The sequence below is a fragment of the Seriola dumerili genome, unplaced genomic scaffold (assembly GCF_002260705.1).
Source record: "Seriola dumerili isolate Sdu_G_001 unplaced genomic scaffold, Sdu_1.0 BDQW01000449.1, whole genome shotgun sequence".
Taxonomy (NCBI): domain Eukaryota; kingdom Metazoa; phylum Chordata; class Actinopteri; order Carangiformes; family Carangidae; genus Seriola; species Seriola dumerili.
The window spans coordinates 1,669,806-1,694,543 of record NW_019174704.1 but is presented as its reverse complement, the minus strand read 5'-3'; the positions used below and the strand labels follow the sequence as shown (position 1 = coordinate 1,694,543).

General features: G+C 40.1%; 1 protein-coding gene across 3 annotated transcripts in view; it reads right to left on the bottom strand.

Moving 5' to 3' along the window:
* The window catches only part of LOC111234286 (rap guanine nucleotide exchange factor 6-like), an 87,906-nt gene extending 77,098 nt beyond the window's left edge, over window positions 1–10,808 (bottom strand). For all 3 annotated transcript variants that reach the window (XM_022762282.1, XM_022762284.1, XM_022762283.1), the window contains exons 1-2: window positions 10,117–10,808; window positions 8,726–8,743 (exon numbers count right to left, since the gene is read on the bottom strand). In XM_022762282.1, the coding sequence (XP_022618003.1) occupies window positions 8,726–8,743; window positions 10,117–10,689 (591 nt within the window). In that variant the 5' untranslated portion in view covers window positions 10,690–10,808. The remainder of the gene's footprint in view (window positions 1–8,725; window positions 8,744–10,116) is intronic.
* Between the last annotated feature and the right edge of the window lie 13,930 nt (window positions 10,809–24,738).

The window sequence follows — 24,738 nt, the reverse complement described above, 5'->3', positions numbered from 1 at the left end:
TTGAGCAAATATGGAGGTACCACTGCTCAAAGCCAAATATAATCTGATGGTTTCCTGTGTACAGTAGACGAGTACACAAAGAGCAGTAAGTCCTGCTTACACAAAAAACAGACAGAAACATACGTGCATGCCTCCTAAACTAAGCGACAACTGTGTGAATGTGATGACTGTAGCCTCATCTGATCATATGCGTTTGTATGTGTACACACTCCAGTGCGTGTTTGCGTGAGTGCATGCGTCTGTCTGAAGGACAAGACAGGAATTCCTGCCATTTAAACCAGCCCTTCCTTTTTCCGACTGGTCCCCACAGAGAGACAGAGAGAGACTCAAGTTCAAAAGAGTCAGAGATGCAAAAACACAACAGCCAGTGAAAATGGGTGAAAAGTCATACAAATAACTGCAAAGGTGAAGGAAATATGTACCCTCAATACATTAGAATCCTACTCCTGGCCGGTTGCCAACAATAATCTTTGTTTTGACCTTCAGCTGTAGCATGAGTGTAATTCTGAGACTGCCATAATAAAACAATGAGATGTGATTTGTAATTTCCGCACATTTCCTGAGAAAAAAAACCTGATAAGTGGTGTCTGACGTGGACAAACAAACGGATGACAACTGATTCAGTGTCTTCCTCTCCAACTCTAGGGAATACAGTGATTATGTTAAATGGAGATGAGTGGGTCATCGCAGAGAGTTAGAAATAACACAGAGGGACTTGAGAGAGACATATCGAAAGCGAATAAGGAGAGACAGTGAGTCCGAGGTGTACATGCAGGAGAAAGAAAAAAAAAGTTAAGAGAGAGGAACAGACAAGTGGATGAAAAATTTAGACAAGCAGAAGGAAAGGGGTGGGGGGGTGGGCTGCCAGCAGGATTTCACGTGGTGGAGGAGAGGAAAGGGAGGAAGAGTAAAGGTTTTGCCCTCTGGACACAGGTTGTGTTTTCGTTTACCATTTATTTCTACTGTTAGGGTACTTTGTTTCTGATCTCCTGATTGGAGCCTTGTATATACGATGAACTGTAGCTGTCCTTTAGCTCAAACAGACTGCTTGTGAATTAAAGAGAAATTTAGGAAATTATGAAGAAGGCTTTGATTATATTCTAAAACTTCTGGGTCATGGACTGCCCTAAATGTATAAGGAACCACAATTTTCCCAGAAAGAAACATAGACCAAAGTCTGAAAGGAAATCAATATGAAGGTGGAATATAATACTATGTGTCTATATGTTTGTACATATTTCATAGAAAAACATCAAATATTAGGCAGAGGCCCAAAAACAGAGAAGATGAAGGTTAGTCAGAGGGAAATAGCAGGGAGGGAAGATAACAGGAGGATAAGGGAAAGAGGAGGTAAGTGAAGGAGAAGGGGAGGAGTGAGGAAAGGCAGGGGAGGAGGAGAGAAGAAGCAGGGAGGAATATAGAGAGGGAGTTCAACAAGGTTGTCATCTTAGTGCTGCTGATGTAATCCCTAAAATTAGCAGCAACAACAGCCGCAGATAATGCCCCACTGGTACACTGCACTGCCCAACGTACTGTACTCTACACACACTCTACACCGCACACTATCAGGATGTCTGCAGTTTTAATTTAAGAATGAGACTTAAAACCATATTTTAAATATGACATTAAAGAAACAAAGCTCACAAACGGCCTATTACACTGCTAATTATCCTGAGACTTTAAATGGCCATGCACGAGATGAGGATGCTGTCGTGCAAATACACAAAAATACACGTTTTACACACTGCACTACAAACTCTCTGCTACGTTATTCAAAGAATCGAATGTGCAGCTCAAAGGAACCCGTCACTGTGTGTTTAAAAATACCGGCTTTCATGACTATTCACAGACCTGTGAAGGTGTGTGAATGCATTCTGCATGGACAATGAATGCAGCAGGAGTCCAGCAGCAGGACTGGAGCAACGGGCGACTGAGGTCTGTGGTTTTGTTGGCTGTTTGAAGGCAACAGTCCAAGACTGAGCTGAGTGTTTTGAGCCTGAGTCACAATTTGAGGAAGTAAACAAGTCATTGATTGGCACATGATCGCTGTAGCAGACCTCGCCAGCTGTTTGGATGAAAAATATTTTGGTCCTTTTTGCTTTGTTTTTCTTTGCTTCTTGACAGTTACCTGATCCCAGTTTTTGTTTGTCCCCACTTGCAGTAGACACAAGTAACCGAGTTGAAATCACACAACGCAGAAAGATAGACCAAAAAAGTTTCTGCAGGTACTTTCTATGCCTGAGTCTGGTTTGACTGCTCGGTATTTGTTTGGAGCCAGAAAATCCAACTTTTTGTGTACAACTGGCAACCATTAGAGCTTGGTTGGACAGCCTGTCAAGCAAGACTTTGTAATAGCAGTGAGTAAAGACTGGAAAAGGATCAACAATTCAGTAGGAAAATGTTTGTATATGTCACTAAACTCCCTTTATCTATTTCAGGCCTGGGTCCGTCTGCTTTACATTATTAACACACCAATAAAATGAAAATGTTCACATATTTTGTTTGGCGAAAAAAAAGAACAACAAAATTAACTCTCAAAAGCGTTGAGCTTTCATCAGTTTGTCTTGAAGCAGTTAAATCCACCTCGCTGATAATCAGAGTTAAAATAATGCTGTATGTTACTTGCAAGTTCTATTAACCTCGTTTGGATCCATTCCTCCTCTGACCTCCCTCCCTCACTCTTCCGTCTTCACCCCTCTTGACCCTGCCTTCCCCTCACCCCATCCTTCCTGTCGCCCATTAAATCCCCATTCGACCTTCCCACAACCTTCACCTTTCTGCCTCGTCCCTCCATCCCCACAACTCACCACCCCTCCTCCTCCTGCTGCACACCCAGTCTTTTTTTTTTTTTTTTTTTGGTCATCTGTCGACCTCCGCTATCTTCCAGTCTTCATTTCTCCTCCTTCAACTCCTCTTCTCAATCTCACCCAACGCTTGGCCCCACCCTAGAGCTCTTCACTGCAATATATCCCTCCTTTCTTAATCCATGATTCTTTATCATTTCTTCCCCACCACTTACATTGTGTCGGCCTTTCTTCACCACATTCAAGGATTTAATTTTTAACTTTGCTTCCTAACTCCCATTCTCTCCTTCTCTCCTCTTTCCATCCTCTTCTCCGCCCACATCCTATTTTATTCTGTTCTCTCTGCCCTTCTCCTTCCTTCCCTCTTTGATTTTTTAAAAGGTTACTCTCACGGCATCTCTCCTTCTCTAGACACTGGATAGTGAAAGGAAAAACAGGAAAGGGGGAAAGGACGTATAACAAAGGTCAAAAATCAGGATCAAAATAAAGTGGCATTGCCAAGTCATGGTTTTCTTTCTTTGGCTGCAGAGTCACCTGAATCCTCATCTTGGTTCTTTGAGATTGGTTTTAAATGTTTTAATGTTTTATTAGTTGGAGAAAATGCAAAAGAGAAGGGAATGACATGACATATGGAAAGCATTAGCCTTTAGTCAAGTTTCCAACCAAATTTAGTGCAAATTTTAGCAGAATTTCTGGAAAATTGGCAAAAGAAAATGTAGTTCCATCCATTACTGTGATGTGGGTATTAGGTTCAGTTGTGCTAATTCTCCAATCTCCATTAAAAGAGCTCCTGTTGAATCTCAAATGAACAAAAACGATGTGAAGAATGTGATGGATGTGGCATTTCTGTTTGTTTCATGTAATTGAAGAATTTTTCCATTGCAAATTGAAAATGCATATAAAAACATGTGGATTGAAACGCACTTCATGTTTGTGAGGAATGTTGTTAAGGAACTGCATTAACATCTATCCTGTAAATACGGTAACAACAGTGGTTACTCTTAAAAACACTAACTGACTCATATTTGTAAATAGGGATAAACAAACAAATTATCATAAAAGTTGGTTTTCATCTGCCTTGTAGCAAGAAATGACCTTAATTTGAAGAGTTTAATACAGCTGCTGATCAATGCCATTCTCTGGCTTCCATGACTCACTTCTGTTCTAATTATCCATCTTATTCATGTCTCTTGTGGAAAAGTGGTTTTAATATTCATGTAAACTACTGCTTGTTACAAGACTCCTGTTGTTGCAATCACTTGATAACTGGTTAAGGTCAACAAGTCTATTAGTTGATGCTTCATATAGATTGGACATTCATTTAGTTGACATAATTTACTTCAATAAAACTACAAACCATTATCATCATGGTCACAACTTTCAACAAACTAATTGTTTTAACATTAGTCGTTCAGCGCTACTTACAGTTGCACCATTTGTTTGAGTAAAAACATACACGTTTTTGTTCCTTATTCTCTTCCTTCCCACGTCCTTCTGGCTCCCCATCTCTCCCCTGGGACCCTGCTTGGTCTAACAGTGGCAGAGCTGGCTAGAGGCCCTTGGGGCTTTGCTGGCCCCACCTGCATTCTGATAGAATGAGACCAGATGAGCTCGGGAATGGACTGGATGCATTAAAGCAGCAAGGGGCTTTAAAATATAAACAGCCCAGAATGGTTCAGCTCTACAGAGTTACAGGGAAGGCAAAGAGCAAGACAGACGCACATAAAACCTCCAAACTGTACGAATCCATGTTCAAACTCACAGCTGAAAAGAACTAAAAAAAAAAAAAAAAAGTGCTAAAAACATCAGACACACCCAAACACTGGGAAGAAAGTCACACGCACAGCACATCTGCAGTTTTCCCGACACGAAGATTTTAAAACACATGCGCTCACACACCAACCCAGTCCACATACATACACACACACACACACACACACACTCTAATGGCAATGAAAATGAAGCCAGGAATATTACGGGAATGTTAACAACTTCATCATTTCATGATGCCAAGCAAAACTCAATAAAATTTGACCAACACCACTGAGATCATTCCAACACAATCAGCGCAGGAAATTGACTTTTTCAACAAACCGCCACAGTGGTCGGTGCTCCACAGATTTCCAAGACAAGTCTGCTGTTTAGCCAGCCTGTTCAATTTAAAGGAGACTCAGAACAAGCAGTTTTAACACTAAAAGTGTCTGAGCAAGGCTGAGTGGCTAAACAGCAACAAAGCAAGGGCATCCTCCCATCACCCCATACCAGTGACCTTCAAACCTGAGGGTGATGCAGAGTGTTTTTTGCCATTACTCATCACACCAGGTTGTCACTGCTATGACAAAGCATTAGTATGAGTCACAACCCTGTGATTTGCCCACTGCATGATGAACGCAACCTTAGACTTAACCTGATTGCAAGCAGTGACGTTTGGGTAACTTGAGTAATGACAAAGCATGACGAGCACAAGCTCATCAAATTTAACAAAAATGATACTAACACGGACAACACCATTGAGATGGAGTCATTGCTAATGGATCCGCAAATAGAAGCTGGTATTATATGAATTCTGAGCAGCCATTTTTTCCCGAAGTACTGTAGGATTAATGCGTTAAAGCTAAAGGGTCATCATGACACAGTACTACTTCATCACACATTGCACAAGTTTTTATATCTGGTTAAAATAATGACAAATAAGCAAAAAACGTTTCCAGAAGCAGAAGCAGCAATATTATTGAGACTGAAAGTTTATTTTGGACAGAACTATTTCACCTCCCGGGCCATTTAGCAGCTGTTCAGGAGCTTTCATACAATCCTCCTCAGCAGATGGACGGCGCCTCCTCCACACATAGGTCACATCCAGCAAAAGTAAGGCACTAGTAAGCATTTAGCGTGGGAACTTGCATGCAGATGGAGGAGCTTCAGCTGTTTTCTCCGATAGTGCTGCTCCTAGTCTGCTTACTAACCAAAATGTGTGACACCAGGTTTCAAAAAATTACTACAAAGCTACCACTGTGGCTACTATTTTGCAGCGTTACCTAATTTTTATGCATAATTTTACTGCATATACTGTATGTAATATCATAAAGAGAAGGTCTAGACCTGCTCTATATGAAAAGCGCCTTGAGATAACGTCTGTTGTGAATTGGTGCTAGACAAATACTTACTAACTTAACAATAATTCTGTCAATTACAGAACTGAAAGAAAGATACATATATATATATATATATATCATGTGGAGGACCCACTCATTGCTGTTTAGGAAGTTTGGTGTGAAAATCTGATATGTTACTTCCCGTGTGAAGAGATCTTGACTAAAAACCAACATGGGCAAGAAGAATGTGACATATGTAAAGAGAGGAATCTTGAATCTCCCCTCTACCTAAAGGGATTTCACTTGATGTCCATCGGTTGCTCAAGCTTAAGGCACGTTTGCACACTTTACTCACGTGTGTCCCAGGTTAGCCAGAGAGAGGAAACACATGCATAAGTGTTCGGAAGAAAAAGAAGAACCAGCCGTCAGACATTTTGCCTTTGCCGACCACAGACGCTTGCAAGAGACATGGTGTTTCCTGTGTGTGCTGTGTTGCTTAAAAAACTGCTCAAAACAGCAGAGAGGATGCTGCTTCATGCTCTGCACCTTTCTATAAACATGTTCCAGACAGCTACTGCTACCAAACAAATGAACCCTGGAAAATATTAAAGTCAAATCACTATTTTGAAGTGAGTCCCGAGCGTGTAAACTTTTCTGTCTACATTCACATGACGTATAGTTTCTGGAAAAAAAAAAAAAAAAACATCTACTAAACTCTGACTTTAGCACAACTTGGATCAATGAGACGCCATAACATCACTCTTTGCGGATTTTATTCTAGTGTTGTGCAGACTTGACTATCCTGTGCAGATGGCTGAACCTGTGTCATGTTAAATTAATGATCCCGGGGTGCTATGGAGTAGCCTGGCTGTAAAAGCCCTTCGAGCAGGCTTCCCCTGCAAGGCAAATGAGGTGATGGCTTCATCTATCTATCTGTGCAGTGAGAGGAAGGCAGTAACCCAGTGAGGCATCTGATGTCTTAATGAAGTGACTTTCTCTGTGTGCATGTGTGCGTTGTTCTGTACTGTGTGTCTGTTTCTGTATAATGTGTATACATGCATGCACGTGTGTGTGTGTGTGTGTGTGTGTGTGGTATGAGTCTGAGTCATTAGTGAATCCCAGAGGTCTGCTATGGCAGTGAGAGAATGCACAGGATCTTCTGACTATCACCCTGCTAGAGGAGGAATCAGGTTTCTGGATCAATAAGAATCAATCACAAGCAGAGTCATTGTAGAATATGAAGGAAGTAAAATAACATAATAAAATAAAGCTTGATCTAATCAACAGTTTGTCTTTCTATGGTTCATAAAATAAAATAAAAAATACATTCAGCAGTCTGACTCATTGGCGTGTGGCTTATAAGTCAAAGCTGTATTGTCCTTTCTTGTCCGTCCAGAAAGAGATACTATGTTTTCTTCCTCTTTCTGCACCATTTTTTGGACTCCTCTCAATTCATAGCTTCAGAACCTTCATTCACTCTGGTACAAGCCATTAAGAGAGAGACACCAGACACCAGTACAGAACAGTGATAATGGATTACTGATGTTATTATGGTTCAATAAGGCCTCTCTAAACAACATCCTCTGATCCACAGCCAGAAAAACAGCTCTGTGTGTGTGTGCGTGTGTGTGTGTGTGATATACATTTATAGCCTGTGTAACATCCCCTCTACCATTATATCATCACAAATGGGAAACCCCCAAAGATACATTGAGAAAAACAATGGACTTTTCAGGGGCATTTTGCTGCTGTAAGCAGGTATTTGGCATGTCTTTCATTGATCAAATGATCAATCTATCGATAAATCAATCACTTCACAAAGCATATGAGAAAACAAATGTAGTTTCATGTCCACAGCTTGAACTTGAAGATATTATTTTTGCAGGGATATATTGTATTTCACCATGGCAATATTAAAAATTCTAGTCAACGTAGTGCCATTGTGAAAGTCCCACATATTACTATAAGGCTATTTCACTGTTACATGATTGCGGTTTGGAAAATACTGGAGAGAGGTTTGGCATGTAGACAGTTTATTCTTGTTTCTTGTCTTTATTTCTAACTTAATTTTAGCTTCTTTTTTTTTCTTTTTAAATATTTTTTGATAATTTTGTAAATAATTTCAATTTAACAATCTTGTACCGTGGCAATGCAGCATTTCACTAGACCTTGGACTTGTATAATGATGTTAGACACAAATAAAGATTGATTTGATCATTATTTTTGATTTAACAACAGCCAGATGGAGACACAAGCCAGATGTGGGATTTTTTTTATGATTCTCTTGCTAACACACAAAATGTGGTACTGTATGTCAGCTTAACACCAGAGCCCACCCCATGGTGGAAGAGACACCTCATAAGTCATCAAATCACAAAACATATCACACTCTTTAATTTTCTCTTCTAAGAGCCAATCATGTGTCTGACCCAAATCATAAGGAGAACCTGAAAAAGAAGACGTCAAGAGTCATCTCAGTCCTGTCAGGCTTACAAGTTAAAACTCATCTGTCCTCCATTTGTTAACCAGTCAGTTGTTGTTCTCAGCATGCATCTGTGTATTCCACAGTTAGCCCCCTTCCTATCTGCCACCCACAGTGTCAGCAGACAGCAGTGCGTGCTTGTGTGTGGCAGCCTCAAAGTGACCTGCTTTTCCCAACATTGCCTTTTTCTAAACAACAGGTGCCTGAACCAGAAGTGACTCACAAACACATTTGCGCAAAATAAAAAACTCCTGATAGATGTGGAAACACTGCAAGATAATAAGATGGAGCAGAGATACAGAGACGTATAAATGTAAAGAAAGTGTTATTTGAGTATTTTCTCCTACCTGGTTGTTGACATAATCCTGAAGACGAGACGCCAGCAGAAACATGAAAAGAGAGGAGAAACACAAGAAAACACAGTCATAAAGGGACACTGAAAACTCTGCGTGTCTGTGTGTGCTAAGAGTGAAATGGTAACACTATAGCATATCATCATCTTCTAATCTATATTCTCATTTAATAAAAGAAAAGTGAGCATGTCAAGGGCCTCATTCAGTCACTCAACAATGACCAGAGTTTAATACATGTCACAGCACTACGATCTCATATTAAGGATGCTTTCTTTTTGCCAAACGCGTGTCTCGCTCCTCTTGCCCTCCGGTCTTGTTTCAATTTAATGCAGGACTAATTTAATTCTCAGTATTTCCAGGACATTTGCACTGTTCCACTTGTTTGTTTTTGTCCTGCTTCTTTGGAGTAGTGCTGCGCTAGCACATCGGAGTGGTCTGCCTTTACATAATAAATGCAGTCACAGAGAGGAATGTGGATGGGGGTTCGGCGACGCTGAAGGCTAGAAATGTAATTTAAAAATGTGGAACAATCACCAAGAGACTACAGAGGCAGGTAGGGTCGGTAGAGGACACTTTAAGCTCTCCATTAAGCCCCTTTGTAACGCCCCAGGGAGCTTTGCATGAGCTGGGGAAAGTGTGTGTGTGTGAGCTAAGTGCTGAAGTTTGTGTGTGTGTGTGTCTGTGTGTCTGTGTGTACACAAAAGCGTGGCTTCTGGTGATTAGTCAGAACTGTAACCGACACAGTGCTGGCCTCCAGTGATCATATCAGAAGGAGGGAAACTCAACTTCATACAAAAGGACACACACACACACACACACACACACACACTCACTTTCAATACTTTTCTTAGTCCCGCCACAGTATCAAGAGGTCTTATGACAGACATAGATTATGACTCCTTACAAAATTCCCTTTTTATTGCATCGAAAATGTGTGTGACATTGTGATGTTTTTTTGGGTATTTAACCTCTCTGTGAAAAATGTATATGTCAAAAAGCATTTTCCTCCTGCTTTTGTTGTCCAGTAGTACTTTTTTAATCTTACATTTTGAAGGTAACAGAAAACACAAAACTTTTTTCTAATTAACTAATTTCTCGTACTAAATATTAAAGAAAGAGGAGGAGGATTTGACAAAAGAAGACATTAGTCAGTGTGTTTCAGAAAGTTTCAGAAAACAAGACATGTGCATGTTCAGTAGATCAGAAGTTAAGGTGTAATTGTGTTCGGTTAAGCTCCTACTATAGAAGCTGTTCTAACCTTCTACATTACTCTAAGAGTGTAATTTCATGGTAAAACAACAATTTGCCTGACATCTGCATTCATAATGTAAATGCTAACAAGGTTTAGCTTTAGCCTCCGCTGACAGTGACGGTGTTGCTCCTACCGTGTTGTAGCCGGTGGGTTCTTGGCCGTCTGTGATGAGTTCCCGCTCTCCCCTAGGGTTAACCCTCCTGAAACGCCTCCTGGACCTGCGTTGGGATCCCTCTCTCTGCAGAAAACTGTCGTCCCCCTCGCTGCCGTTATCCACCTGCAATACACAGTCAACACCCTCCTCAGAATAGCAGCTTCTATGGGATTTGCAGCCAAAACCCTCAGGTGTGTGTGGACAGCTGGAGGAATGATCCTCACAGTTTGACACCTGAGAAAAGGGTTCAGAGGAGGTGCGTTTTAGTAGTTCGGACTTTTGGATCTTAGAATCCAAGTTACGATTTGTAAATTCCAAGGTCTGGTTTTCAATTTCTGATTTCGGGTTTTTATAATCCAAATTCTGGGTGTTAAGTTCCGTCAAGTTCTGAAAGTCTAAGTTGTGATCCTTGAATGTGTTCCCTTGCTTTTCCCGTGGCTCTGCTTCCTGCCCTGGAGCTTCTGAGATCTGGCCCTGCTCTTCTGCCGGCTCCTGGTTGAACATCCAGTTCTTCCAGAGTGCAGAGAGCCGGTGCCAGCGTAGCACACTCATCCTGACGCAAGGACGAGATCAGAACAACACATAAAAGCAGGAAATTCCACAAGAGGGGAGGAAAAAAACAGCAGGGGAAACGCTTCTATACAAATGCTGAATAGAAGTGTTGCGTCCAAATTAAAAAAAAAAAAATGGTCCAAAATCCAGAGGGATCCCAAAACATTACATCCTGCGGGACAAGCATCCAAAACAAAACACAGATCAAAATTAAATGAACAAACAAACTGATCGACGATGAGGGCAGAAAAGACGTTTCACGTCTCTTTCGTTTCACATTTGGCGAGAGCTGTCCTCTTCTGAGGGCTGGAGGGTTCAAGATAGTCAGAGACAGACAGAGTTCAGCTGCTCAACACGTTGCATACTCACAGACTTACTCACATGCTTGCTCGCTTGTTCTCTCTCACTGTCTGACACGCGCACACAGCATACATTGAACCCACAGTTTCCTCCAGGAAACCGTAAATACACAAATGTCCTAACCCGGCAGAAAAAAAGAAGAAAAAAAACCAAACAAAAAACAACAGAGCACACAGATTCCGGCCATACAATTTATTCCCCGTAGTTTTTTTGTGCTGTTCTGTTGTTGCAGGAGGAATGGTTTTTTTTCTCCATTGCATAATGATAATGAAGTTAGTAGCCTTATTATGACAGCAATGACGACACTTCAAAAAAATGCATATATGTTACACAACTTTTTTCAAAAACTCTTTTTATCGCCCTTACTAAGTTGTTTTTATTTTTTATTTTTTTGCTTTAACTTGTCTTTTATTTTCTTGAGTTTTTATTTTTGTTTTGTTTTGGGTTTTTGGGTTTTTTTGTTTTTGGTTTTTTTTTTTTACAGAATGTTTGATCATTGATATTCTTAACATAAGTTTTGTGTTACCGTAGAAAACGATTTCACAACTGCAATTCTTCCTCTTACTTTTGTCTCTTTAGTACTAATTTCTCCCATTTGAATCTATTGATTAAGGGTTTATGGTCAGCTGTTGCCTAGTTTCAGAAGTGAACTTCATCTTTTGAAGTATGATTGGATAATCAGGTGCCTTTTAATAAGTGTGCCACTCGTTGCTCTTTGCTCGGTCAAAATATCACAGCTTTTTGTTCAACCTCCCAGTCTGACTAACTTTCTGTCAGTGTGAGAAGTCACACTGACTGTCTCTCTCACTCTTTCTGTCTCTCTCTCTCGCTCACCTGATGTCATTTTCTTGCTCATCTTCCTTTCTGGTTGGTTGTGAGCTTTACGCTCCAACCTTCATCTGGATTTTTCCACTTTGCGTCTGGTTATGTTCTAAATAGTTGCTGGTAGCTCATGTACTCCTCATGTAATCTATGTGCATTGAGTGAGCAGAGAATGACTAAAATATATTTTACAATACTCAATCTCTTCAAAATGTTCTCAATAAAAATGTCTTTTCCAACCAACGCCCCAAAAAATGAATTACCGTTAGACCAGTGACCTGTGGCCAGTGACACAATGGAACCGATATAAATTCAAAATATATAGAGATTTGTTTCAAAATTACTGTTATTTTATTATTATTATGACAAGAATGCTAGTACAAAAATATTATAGCCTATAACATATTATGGGCTACGTTTACAGTTAGAAGTTATAACAAAGATCAAATGACTAGGTGGGATTTTGGTGTGAAATCTTTCAAATATTTCTCTAGTCTTTCGACTTCCCCATTTGGATTTACAGTATGATCATTTGAAAGTTATAAAGAGGAAGATTGCGTCATATCATAGGTTCTCCATGGACAGTGACCTTTGTGACTTCCCCCCAGACCTCAATGTCAGTCATGTGTATTCACAAAGGTCTTAAATATACAGCTCCATGATCAGCCACAAAGAGTTATGAGGTATGACCACTGTATTTAAGCAGATAGGACGATCATTTGTGTTGCATTCCTGTATGCCTGCGTGTAACACACACAATAAAACTCTTGATAATTTGAGATCATGGAAAGGCTGGGATTATAATTCTCAGAGGCAAACATCACATCACATCACATCGCATCGATCAGAAAGCATCTTTAAAATAAACTGTAAGAGAGAAGATGGGCCCAAAGATTGTCTGTCACTGCTGAAATGGGACTCAATGGCCACAATGGGTTGACACAGACAGGAGAACAACCTTGTGTGACACACAGAATAACTACTGCATTGTGGGTAGTTAAGCCATAATGGACTCTGAAACAACTGCATAAGGGATAGTTCAACTATAAAATACCAAATAACAGTAGTAAAAGTAGCCAGTACTGGTATCGATGTGTCCCTCCTCATGGCAAAAAGTGTCATCTTGCCTTCGTTTAATGAGCCTCATGAGACGAACAGCCTGAAGGTAACACAGAAGAAATTCTTAGGGGGAAGGTTAGAAATGTACCAGATTTTCATGGCTATCCTGTGACCATGTAACTATCCTTTTGTCTCAGTGTAAATGCCTCTCTGGCTGCTTGACTGAACCCATATCTGTCCCGTGACGACCAGTTCCCTCGGCGATTGAGAACTGTTGCTTCTATGATTTTGACTGACGGTCATGGCCATAATGTGACCAAATTTCCTGTTTCCTCTATTTAAATATGTGTGTGTGACTAACTTCACATCTACTCATCTCTCAGTTTACATTCCTCTGTCCGTCTGCCAGCATGAATCATCCCCACTTTTTTTTTCTTTTAGCTCTTTTCATTCATTTCTTACCCTCCTCTTCCCTCTACTTACTTCCATACATTCCCCTCCATTCCCACCACACACACAAACATGCACACACACATATACACACACACACACACACACACACACACACACACACACACACACACACACAAACACACACACACACATATACACCACACAACACCAGTAATAAAACAACCCCACCCTGTCACTCTATGAATGTCACTCCTGTCCATCCTGTGACCAGAGTCATGACGACAGCCACAGATTACACTCCCCCTTCTATTCCCATGGCCCTAATTAGCTGATTGGCTGCAATGCAGTGTGGGCTAGACCACAGTAACTCTGCTCTTGTGTGTTTATGCGTTCATCATAGAGTGTGTATGTGCATGCTTGTTCGTGTGCATTTGTGCTCCTCTTCTTGTCATTTCGCTTGTTTTTCTTCAATTTGGGAAAAGACATGCTAGTATTTAATTTGTTTGTCCAGCTATTGCTATTCAAGCTGTATACAGTTTTTTTTTCCTGTTTATTCCTAACAGACTGTTGCTGCTGCCTGAATCCTAACATGCATCAATTACTGTGCATCAAAATGTTTTGACAAGGAGACACAGATTAGTTAAAGGATGCAAAAGGATCAAGTACTGTTAAATTTGATATGTTATTCAACACTGAGAACATAAGACAGTTAAACAATCTCGCTAGGTTTCGTAAAATAATTATGGCTACTTAAATAATGACGGTGTACATACCAGATTGTGTTTTTTTGCTAATTATATTATATTATTTATCTATTTATTTAGCATTTTCTTCTGTAATGTATCTGGGCAACAAAGCTCGCTGTTTGTTGCCTTTGTTATCATTCTTTCTTTTTAATGTGCAACTAAGTCCATGTACCTTCTGGAAGGGACATTGTGGAATTAAGAAAAGTCTGAAGTGGAGCAGGACTCTGGCTCTACGGTTTGGCAGCCCCTGATTTAGTGTATTTTACTTGTAGTTTGTTGTGATAATTCAGATCCAAAGATCCACCCTCTCTTCTGTGCTGCAGCTGGTAAAAGCGTTACAAACATGAAGGTGGACGAGGATATGCTTGGATATCAACAACAACAACAACTACAACAACCACAGCCTCGACACAATCTCATTTCCAAGCTCTCAGACTAAAATATAAATACTTACAGATGAAAACAAGCATGTCCACCATTACCAATAGCTCTCTCTGCTCTTCTGGATGTGGATGGTTTAATATAAACACAGGCAAGTTTAATTCAAACCAATTTTATTCCCTCAACCACAAAATCATCTTTTTTTTTCTTTTTAAATGAAAATGATTTTATCTTTTGTTAACTGAGCTGGTTGGGCCTTTTCCTAAAATGCCAAACTATTCACAAAATCATCAATACCACCACTCCCTTCTCCTGCAGTAGCAATAGCCTCTGAGTGGACCCACAGGGGTAGTTTAGGATTGAGTGCCTTGCTGAAAGGGCATCTCACTATTATCAACCTTTTTCACTATGGGAACTTTCCGGGAAAATTATGTTGTGATGTCACTGGAACTGCTGGAGTGAAGTTTCCAGCCTTGACTGTTGCTTACTGGTCAAACACAAACCTCACGGCTGCTACAGTGTGAGTACACACAGTAAGTGAGCACTGGAATTTAGTTAGTATTAATGTTTCAGAAAAAACTAAATAAAAAGAGCTGAGGAGATTAAAAAAAAGACACAAGGGGTGAATGAGAGAAGTAGCGACTACATGAGTGCGGGAAATTCCATCAAGCAACAGTAAATGACAATAAAGTTGTTGATTACAGTTGTGTCTTTGTCACTGCTCTGTTATCAGCCTAATTTATCAGTCACACTTTGCACGTGGTAGTTATGCAATGTGCAAAAGGGACTTTTGGTTCCTGAGTGTGGTTGCTACAGATCGTTGTTTCCTGGGGGGGTTGGTTGGTTGATGAGGGGACAGTGTTATACTTTTACTTTCCCTGTATCCAGATTTGTTGCTTTGCTCAACATTCTTCATCTTTTACCTGTAGGCTACTAGTGACCCATTATTTAACTGCTAATTCATGCAGATCCACACCCTCCTCCAGTCAGCAATCCAAACCAACACCAGGCAGACACAAGCACTGACTATGACTAATGTATGACTATGTTTGGTCATGTCTGGCCATTTACTTATACTGAAAAATGATACAAAAAATAGGCTGCATGATTAAAAACAAAGGAATGGTTAAACTGCAGTCATAATTATTTCTACATTATCAACATTATTCATAACTGTAATGTTTTTACAATCAGTAATTTCATTGTATAGTTAATATGTATAATACTCAAGGAAATGTCTGACACTTTGAGAAGTCTCCTCGTTTGCTCTCTGGCGGAGAGTTATGTGAGCATAATGTGAATTGTGTTGACATCCAAACATTATTAACTGACTCAACTACAACTCAACATTATAGTTAATACAATCAGTGGCAAAAAAAGGTTTATCAAGCTTTTCTTCTTTTTGCCTGTAGAGGAAACATGATTTCCTGCAAAAAAAAACAAAACAAAAACAAAAGAAAAAAACGGGATCTTCCCAGTAAAGAACTACCTGAAGCATTAATATAAATACTTTCAGCAAAACTGGTTAAATCATTATTGTGTTACAACAAGGCACAATGAAGGGTGGCAAAACTGACATTCATTTACATGAAGATCTTGCACATTGTTGCCTCACTTTTCAGTAAACAGAGAGACCGTCTGTCTAAGGATGATACAGTTTCACCCTTGTGTCCTTGGCTTCAGTAATGACTGTTATCTAATTCTGTACAGTCACAGCAACAGAAATCTCAGTTGGGGGTTTCTTAAAAAATTCTGTACAAACATTTCTGGGGATTTCATGTACCATCTGAGACTCCTTTGACCTCTCTGTTACAGGTCAAGGATAATGTACAAGTAACGATCAAGAACCGACAAGGTTATATGTGCTCAAGGTTTGTTTTTATTCCCTATTCAACAACATCTGTGGAGCTGGTGCTACCCGCTGCTTTTGGTGTAAAACTGTATTGCTCTAGGAGAGGAAAGAAGGACATTTAGGGAGAACACACAGAGAGACTAGTAGGTACTACAACCTTGTGGAAGCAGACAGAAACACACTATGTTCGTGTGGATAGTTTAGGATTACTTCAAGAAAACATTTCACCAGTAATTATACTGATGTCCAGTCTGTGCTGGTGGTCTATGTATTTGATGAACACTACACTCAAAAAAAAACCTCAATGTTTCCTGTCACAAACGCAGAAACCACCAATAGATTAAGAGAAGACTGATTCGTCAAGATCTGAAACACAGATCTGTAATGGAAGACACAGTCTAGATTTTCATTTATGTAAATGAATGTTGACTTTTTGCAGATGTGAAACACTTTCAGACTAGTCCTTCTGGGAAAGTCTCTGTGAGATACTATGGCGCTGTTCCAACCTGGCATTTATTTTCCTAATTTTCCTTGGCTTGAATATTGCCACAATTGGTCATTTTTTCAATGGTAAATGCCTTGGCAACAAATTCACATACTACCAATGAAGTTAATTACAATATGAATTTGAAGAAAGAGATGCAGTGCAGAGAGGAGGTGGGGAGGCACAGACTGGAAGACTGGAGATGAGGGGGACAGAGAAGAAGAGAGAAAAAGAGGAAGGGAGATGAAAGAAATGAAGAAAAAGGATGAATAAGAGTAAAGGGGGGAAAAGGTAACACAGACATCAAATAAAGATGGAAAAAAAAAAGAATGAAATCAAAGGGCAGAGACAGGAGAGGTGGGAGGATAAAAAGGGAGGTGATTTGGTAGTAGACAAAGACAGAGAGAGGCAATCAGAGAGAGAAAGGAAGAGAGAGGGAGAGAGAGGGAGAGAGATGGAGAGGAGTGGTTATGTGAGTGAGGAGGGGGGGGTGGTGTTCACGCTAGTCCACGTAATCATTTCTGACGGTTCTAAAGTGATGCATTCACAGCCTCGTCTGCCCCCCAGCTGCTTGCCAAAACTGTTGAAAGAACACACACACAAAATAAGCAACAGAATAAGAAACAAACCGAATGCAAACATAAGACAATCAGTCTGACAGACTGACAGTGGAGACAGATGCAGAAATGACCAGCATTTACGCTACTGAATACGGTAACAGTCCTCATCAAAACTGAGATGCTGAAGAATACATTGTAAAATGATACCAAGGGTGTGCAGCTCAAGTGGACATTTAACACTATATGAGAAGTAACACTGTTCTCACAGTTTTAATGATTTAGCAGCAGCTTATATCTGTACAAAGTCGTGGTGAAGTTTGTGGTGAAGGTCTAACCGCGGAAAAAATAGACTGCAGATCAATAGGACTTTGTGGTTGACACCTCAACAAAATTGTACACAGTCCACAGAGACCAAAAATACATAAATCAGTTCTCAACTAACTTTGATGGTCACAAAAAGTGTCCTTATACATATTAAAGAATCAACATCATGTATTTTGTTGAATTAATCTATAAATAAATGGGATTTCTGAGACTTTTGTGGCATCACGTATGAGTAAAGAAAATTTCTCCATGCACACCAGTTTTTCCAGAGAAAACTTTTTACACAATGCGAGTCTTTGTCTGCAGGCCTCACAGATTCAGCTGCAGTCAGCTGGACTGTTGGCTGGTCTGTCCTCTGATGAGCGGGAGGAGAGCAGCTGATGCTGTGGTGAGACCATGTGGGTCAGTCTGCCCTTTTCTCGTCACATGGAGATTCTGCATGACATCTTAGTTCACTCTGAGAATGTGTTTGCTGACAGTAAAAACCCTTTTTCTCCCTACAGCCCCAGTCTGTGGCAAACACAAGAAAACACTTTGGCAGGATTCTAAATACATTCTGAAAAGCTGATTTGTAGCGGTGCAATGTGATTCCTTCGCTAATTGGTAATGTCAGAACACAAAAAAGTGCGTGGCTTTAAAATAAGGATTTCTTCAGACCGATGTGCAACTTCATTTTTACTCTCAGAAGCCCAAAGCAAATGCTCAACAGAATTAAAATCTACAATGTATGGACCACTGCTGCAACCAAACATTACTTTCATTATAGATTCATTATTAATGAATCTATAATTATTTTTAATAAATAATTATATTTATATTTATATTATATAATTATTATAGATTCTCATGATCAATTAATTAAAATCTGTTGTTTATAGTGAACCTAGAACTATCACCTCACGGTTGTTTGCCTCCAACCAGTCAAGTTGCAGGAAATATGGTCACAACCCCCCCTTCTGTTCTGTTGAATAATGGCCAGAAATATTTTTGCAGAACATTATGATGTCACAGTGAAATTAACCTTTGACCGTTTGGATATAAAATGTCATCACCGGGTCATATTATCCTAACAGACATTTATGTTAAATTGTGTCATAATTACCGTATGAATTCTTGAGTTATGTCTGAAAATGTGTTTTGTGAGGTGACCTTTGAAAACCAGATTCTAAATCAGTTCATCCTTGACTTGGCGTTACTGAGATATCGCGTTCACGATAACGGGACAGACAACCCAAAAACATTATGGCTCCGGTCACGACTGATACCAGTGTGCAGACATAAAAATGTTACAATTTCATGAGGCACAAGGTGACATCTTCAAATTACTTGTTTTAAAATAACAGCCTTAAATCTACATTATCCAATTTACAATCATATATGATAAAGAAAAGAAGCAAATTCTGACATATGAGAGGCTAGAACAGGGGAATGTTTGCTAAAAATAGGCTTCAGCATCTGCTTCATTATGATAATATTTGCTCTCAAAGTCAGTGTGATGTTTTGGCGTTCTCACACAGAAGAATACTGATACCTTCCTAAAATAAAAACATATTGAATGTCTTGATTTCTTGAATCACTTGGAATATTCTCTCCCTCTCTTGAGAGTCTGTGTTGATGCATATGGTAATTATACATGTCTCCGTCTCTGTTTCCCACCAACTGCCTCTGTGTGTGAGTGTGTGAGAGATACCCCGTCTGAACAGCTCCATCAGTGTGTGTGGTGATCCCAGAGAACAGAAAGGCCTGTGAACACATCTCGCTCCCTTTGGCATGCTTAAAGTGGCGAGTCAGCATTGTTTAAGGACTGGAGGAGCGGCTGGTTTTAATTATGGAAGCGTGCTGAGCTAGGAGAGAGCCAACTTTCACTCTCACATCTCGTTCTCACACTGTCTCTGACACGATCGCAGCCTCCTTCACTGTGGTTCCCAGTATGTTTTTTTTTTTTTTGCCTTTCACCAGTCGCTTCTCTACTCATTACTTTCTCTTCTGGTCATCTTCACTCAACTCTTTTTTTCTACCCCTTTTTCTCTTTCCGTCCCATACTATCCCTTCCTTTAAGCTAATTTTGTTTCATTGATTCCTTTCTACCTCTGTCTCTCCCACTCACTCCATTCACTTTCATTAATCATCTTCTCCTTTCTGTTCTTCTTCTTTTGCTTCCTTTACCATGTCCTGTCCACTTTACTTCTCTACCCTTTGCATTTTTTTTCTGCATTGCCGTTTTATCCTTCTCTCTCTCTCCTATTATTCTGCATTCCCTTTCATCCTTTCTTCTCTTCTCACTGTTGGCCCTTCCTCTCTCTGGGCCAAAAAATAAAAAATAAAAACTTTCATCTCATCACATCCTTAATCAGAGATTCACACCGGCACAGACCCCAAATTTTACAAAGTCAGCCTCTTGATTTAGGGCTCAGATGAAAGTCTGTCTCCATAATGTGTTCTGATGATGAAAAAAGGATGAAAGTCCCCTTTTTTTTTCTTTTTTTTTTTCTTACACATTTCTGAATTGGATGAGCTGTTTTTCTTCCAACAGACAGATTTTCTAGGAAATGGTAAAAGGAAACGGTTGTGAAGAGCTTGTCAAAGCCATGGTGCCACACACTGGGAGCAGTGATATCCACAGCCACTGGAGTTGAAGAACGCCGCCACTGGATGATAAATTATGATCACGCTGTCGCTGGAAACCTTTTTCATTGTAACCTGAACCAAATTAGCTGTGAACGAATTTATTTGACATCTCACTGTCACAAGAAATCGGATACATTGTTACGACTGGATTTCTTGAATAAGGTTAAACAGAGATTCATCTCAGAGCATCCATCCCTGCTGATACAGGCTTACTGCTTTTTGGCAACACAATTAAAGCTAAAAGGATTACAGCAGATTTTCTACTGGAAACTAAATTATTCACTAAATGTACACAATATTAGACAATTTTGCTTTTCAATAAGTGCACCTGTCAGGTGAATCCAAGGACAGTGAAAGCCATTATCCCTTACATTGATTTTTTCTTATTTCCATTTATAGCTCGGACAGAGAAAGAAGCATTTAAACTTCAAGGAACTGACATGAGATTTTACCTCAATATTCATGCCTTCAATATGTGTTTATTTCAGTTTTTTTAATTGTATGTAAAATAATTATGTGACATGTGAGATCTTATTACCCTCGTCTTGGGAAATTCTGCTTTTTTCTTGCCTCCTTACATTGAGGTCAGAGGCCAGTGTCAGCTGTAGAAAGCATTCCTTGAGTTGTGAAGGGTTTAACTGTCATCTGTCAATGACACTTCAGTGAGGAAGATGCTTGCAAACACATGGGCTGGAGCACCAGGACCACCAGTTCAAATTCCCCAAATTGTCTTACGCCACAGGAATTGTCTGATATTCGTCTGTCTGGTCATTTGCAAAAGAAGTATCACGTTTCCTCAAATATTCTGAACTGGTTCGATCAATGAAAAACAAAGACTGAATAAGTACAACTAAATACAGCAGCTCTCACCAGAGCATGAAACACCCGGGCGTGGTTTTAAGAGTTCCCAGGGAAGAATGCAGACTGCTGGGCTCAGAGATCTCTCAGAGCCCTTAGCCTGGAGGTCAGCCCGACTCTGACAGATCTCTCCACACTCCACTGAGGCGAGACGCATGGTCCCTGTCAGCACGGCACAAAGCCTGCCAAGTCTGTCTCTTCACTGTGTGTATGTGTGTGTGCGTGTGTGTGTGTGTGTGTGTGTGCGTGTGTGTAGGGTGGTGAGACAAGCTGTGTGAGACAAACAAAGGAAAAATACAGTTTGCTAATGTGTGTGTTTCTAGTTACGGTAGGACAAAAAGCTAAAAATACACCTCAGCGCAGCTTCCCATGTTTGCTCAAGCATTTGTCTTCCTCGTTCTCTGACCAACTGCATTCACACAAAAGTAGAAAAATCAACAAGCTTGAGTCAACCCTAAGTTAGTAATTGAGTTTGTGTGTGTGTGTGTCTGTGTGTGTGTGTGTGTGTGTGTGTGTGTGTGTGTGTGTGTGTGTGTGTGTGTGTGTGTGTGTATATGAGTGTGTGCCCTCCAAATGATGCCATTGGGCTGACTGAACTGAGATCTGATACCTCTCTGTTGTCAGCTGCTGTGAATCTGTGTCTCACAGAGGAAATAAAGAAAACCTCTAAAACCACACCAAGGCCAAACTTTTAGGCTGGCAAAATAAAGGCAGGTTTAGAGTTTCATGAAACAAACATGCTGATGAATGTATTAACCATGAATCATTGCTACAGTCTAGAAAGTTTATTCGACAAGTTTATTTACTCGTGCACAAAAAAAGTTCCTCCTCATAGCACTGGCAGAGTTCAGGATAAATCACTGTTGTCATTGAGATTTCTCTGCACTCCAGTTCTTCGGTAGTTACACTCTATCTCTGCATGAAATAAAAGAAGCTTTACTAGCACAACGAAAAAAAAAAAACCCTCCTGTCTCATGCAGAAATATATCATGTCTTCCATAGATGTGGTGAGCAGTGAGTTCCTATTGTGTCACTACAGTATGTTCAGACCTCCTTCAAATATCAGATCTCGACAGGAATCAATATCAAACAGTTCAGGCAATGCCAGATGAGCTGCAGATCACACACACACACACAAATACACACACAGAAGAAAAAAAACAGTTAACAGCATTTTAATGCTTTCCTGCAATTACACCTGTAACTCTTTCATTTAGACCAAAATACACCAAATTACCGACAATGGCAATTCAAAACTAGACTATTAGTTTGTCTGCCAAACAGCTAAACTTATGATGGAAACTAATTCAAGGTCTATTTCTTCAAGACTACTCTACCACTTTGGCATTTCCAGCCTATAGATTATTTCAAATCAATCACTGCTCTCACAGCAACATTTTGTCGGATGAACTAAAAGTTTCTTTGTTCGTTTTCCAAGTAAGTCATCTTTCCTTGGAAATCGAAGCTGTTCTCACAGCGTTGAAGCTGTGCCTGTGCTGGATTTCAGCAGGTGATGATTTCTCTGCTCTCTTTTCCTGCAGAAACAAGTAGCTGGCAGAGGGAAGAACAGGTTCAGCCTCGGCCCAGTGACAGCTGCAGAGCCCTGGGCAATAAAGCATGACAGCCGGCACAGAAAATAAGGCCACACACACACCCGGAGGTGTCAAAAGCCTGGAAAAACCAGCAATGTGACCAAGAGAGCAAAATGGTACTATTAATAAAGGACAATGAAAAGATCTATATTAAAAGTAGTAAAAGAAAATGAGAAAAAAGTTTATTCAAGCTTTGATTTTTAAGGCAATGTTTTAAGGCAAATGTTGTTTTGGGCCCAGGTTTGCAAAATCCCATACACTTTTGAACAGAATGACACACACACCCTGACACAGTGTAACGGCAGGGAGGAGCACCAAAAATAGAGTTTTAAATGTCTTGAATTTAAAGGAAAAATTAAAGGAAAATAATCCCTTGCAGAAATTACTGATACACACTTGTGGTATAATTTTTGTGTTGTGTGGATTCCACTTGTTAAAGATCTGCCACTACTGGAAATCAATCAACAAAGTTAAACTGCTCAGGAGGCATTCAGACCGAAAACTGCCCTGCATTAAAACAATGCAAAGAGCTGCGTTAGTGGAGAATGTGGTGCTTCAGGTACAGAGGAGACATCCAGGAAATCCACATGTTTTTTTGAAGAGATATCAGTTGCCAAACCACTCCATAGAAGTTCATAATCCCATGACACACAACTTTACTTCACTGGACAGAGTTGTGGAAGGCGGTAGTCATTTTATTTTCCATCATGATCATCGCAAGGTAAACTGTAGAAATACAGCCCAAATGAATTGGGAGGCTGCGTTTTGTCATGCAGGGCTTCAGCTGGTCTGAACGCAGCCTAGTCTGCAAAACAACCTACAAATAAATTTTACACTAGCTCTTAACTCTGCACCTCTAGAGAGGTTTGTTTTTGGCAACAGTAAGAGATTCACTTTCAAACCGACATGGTATGTTAAGCTGCACAGTGTCGACAATTTTTGAGAGTGTAATTTGAGATTACAAACAGTTTGAGAGAGTTTCAGTCAAAAATCAAACCGAAACCGAGAACCAGGCCCATTTGGCACCCATGTTTCCATGGTAATGATGACCGACAGTAAAGAAAGAGAACCACAGACCAAAATCTAACTTAGACACACAGACAACACTGTTTTACTTCTCAGTTCTCTCGGCTGTCCTTCCTCTCCTGCTTTAGTGTTTTGTTGGCTAATGCTGACCAGGCTGACTCACACACACACGCACACACACACATTTAAGAAGACTGGAGAGCTGGCCAGCTGGTCAACACTACAGACAGACCACCAGCGCACATAAACACACAAAAAATAAAAAACTGCCAGACAGACTCCAAGGAATGACGTAGTGGGTCATTCAGCAACATTACGGCACATTACAGAGGTGGGATCAGTTAAGGGGGCTCATTCAAACATCAGCATATCAGAGTAAAACAGAGCACCCGCCGACAGCTGCTGCTAAACTCCAGTGCAATGAGTTTAAGTATCCTCATTGCTCAGAGAGAAAGAGAGAGATAACCATTCACGCTTGACTGAACATACATTTATTACACGCTGCTCCAGATAATCTTGCTGTGATCTTTACTCTCTTGTAGCGCAGCAAGTTCCCAGAAAAGTGAGCAGTGTTGTTAATCTTTTATGTGTCATGCATTGAAACAAATTTTATGGCAAACAAAGTGATATATGAATAATCCTTCCCCCGTCATCCGTAATATCATTATATAACATTTGCTCTTGACATGTAGGTTCGATCCACATTGTTTCCTCTTTCTCTCACTGCACATTAAATCGTTCATAACTTATCAGGAAACATTAATTAAAAACCTCACCAGCACAAACATTTTGACCTTCTTTTTTTTTTTTTGGTAATTAGAAAAAGAGGTCTGTTTCTCTCCAAGATAATCAGTGCAGATAAAGACAACGCACAGAAGTTAGCAGTGTGTTTCTTCAGAGCTGTGCAGGCCAAGCTGTTGGTAAGCTATCCTGCCACAGTGCC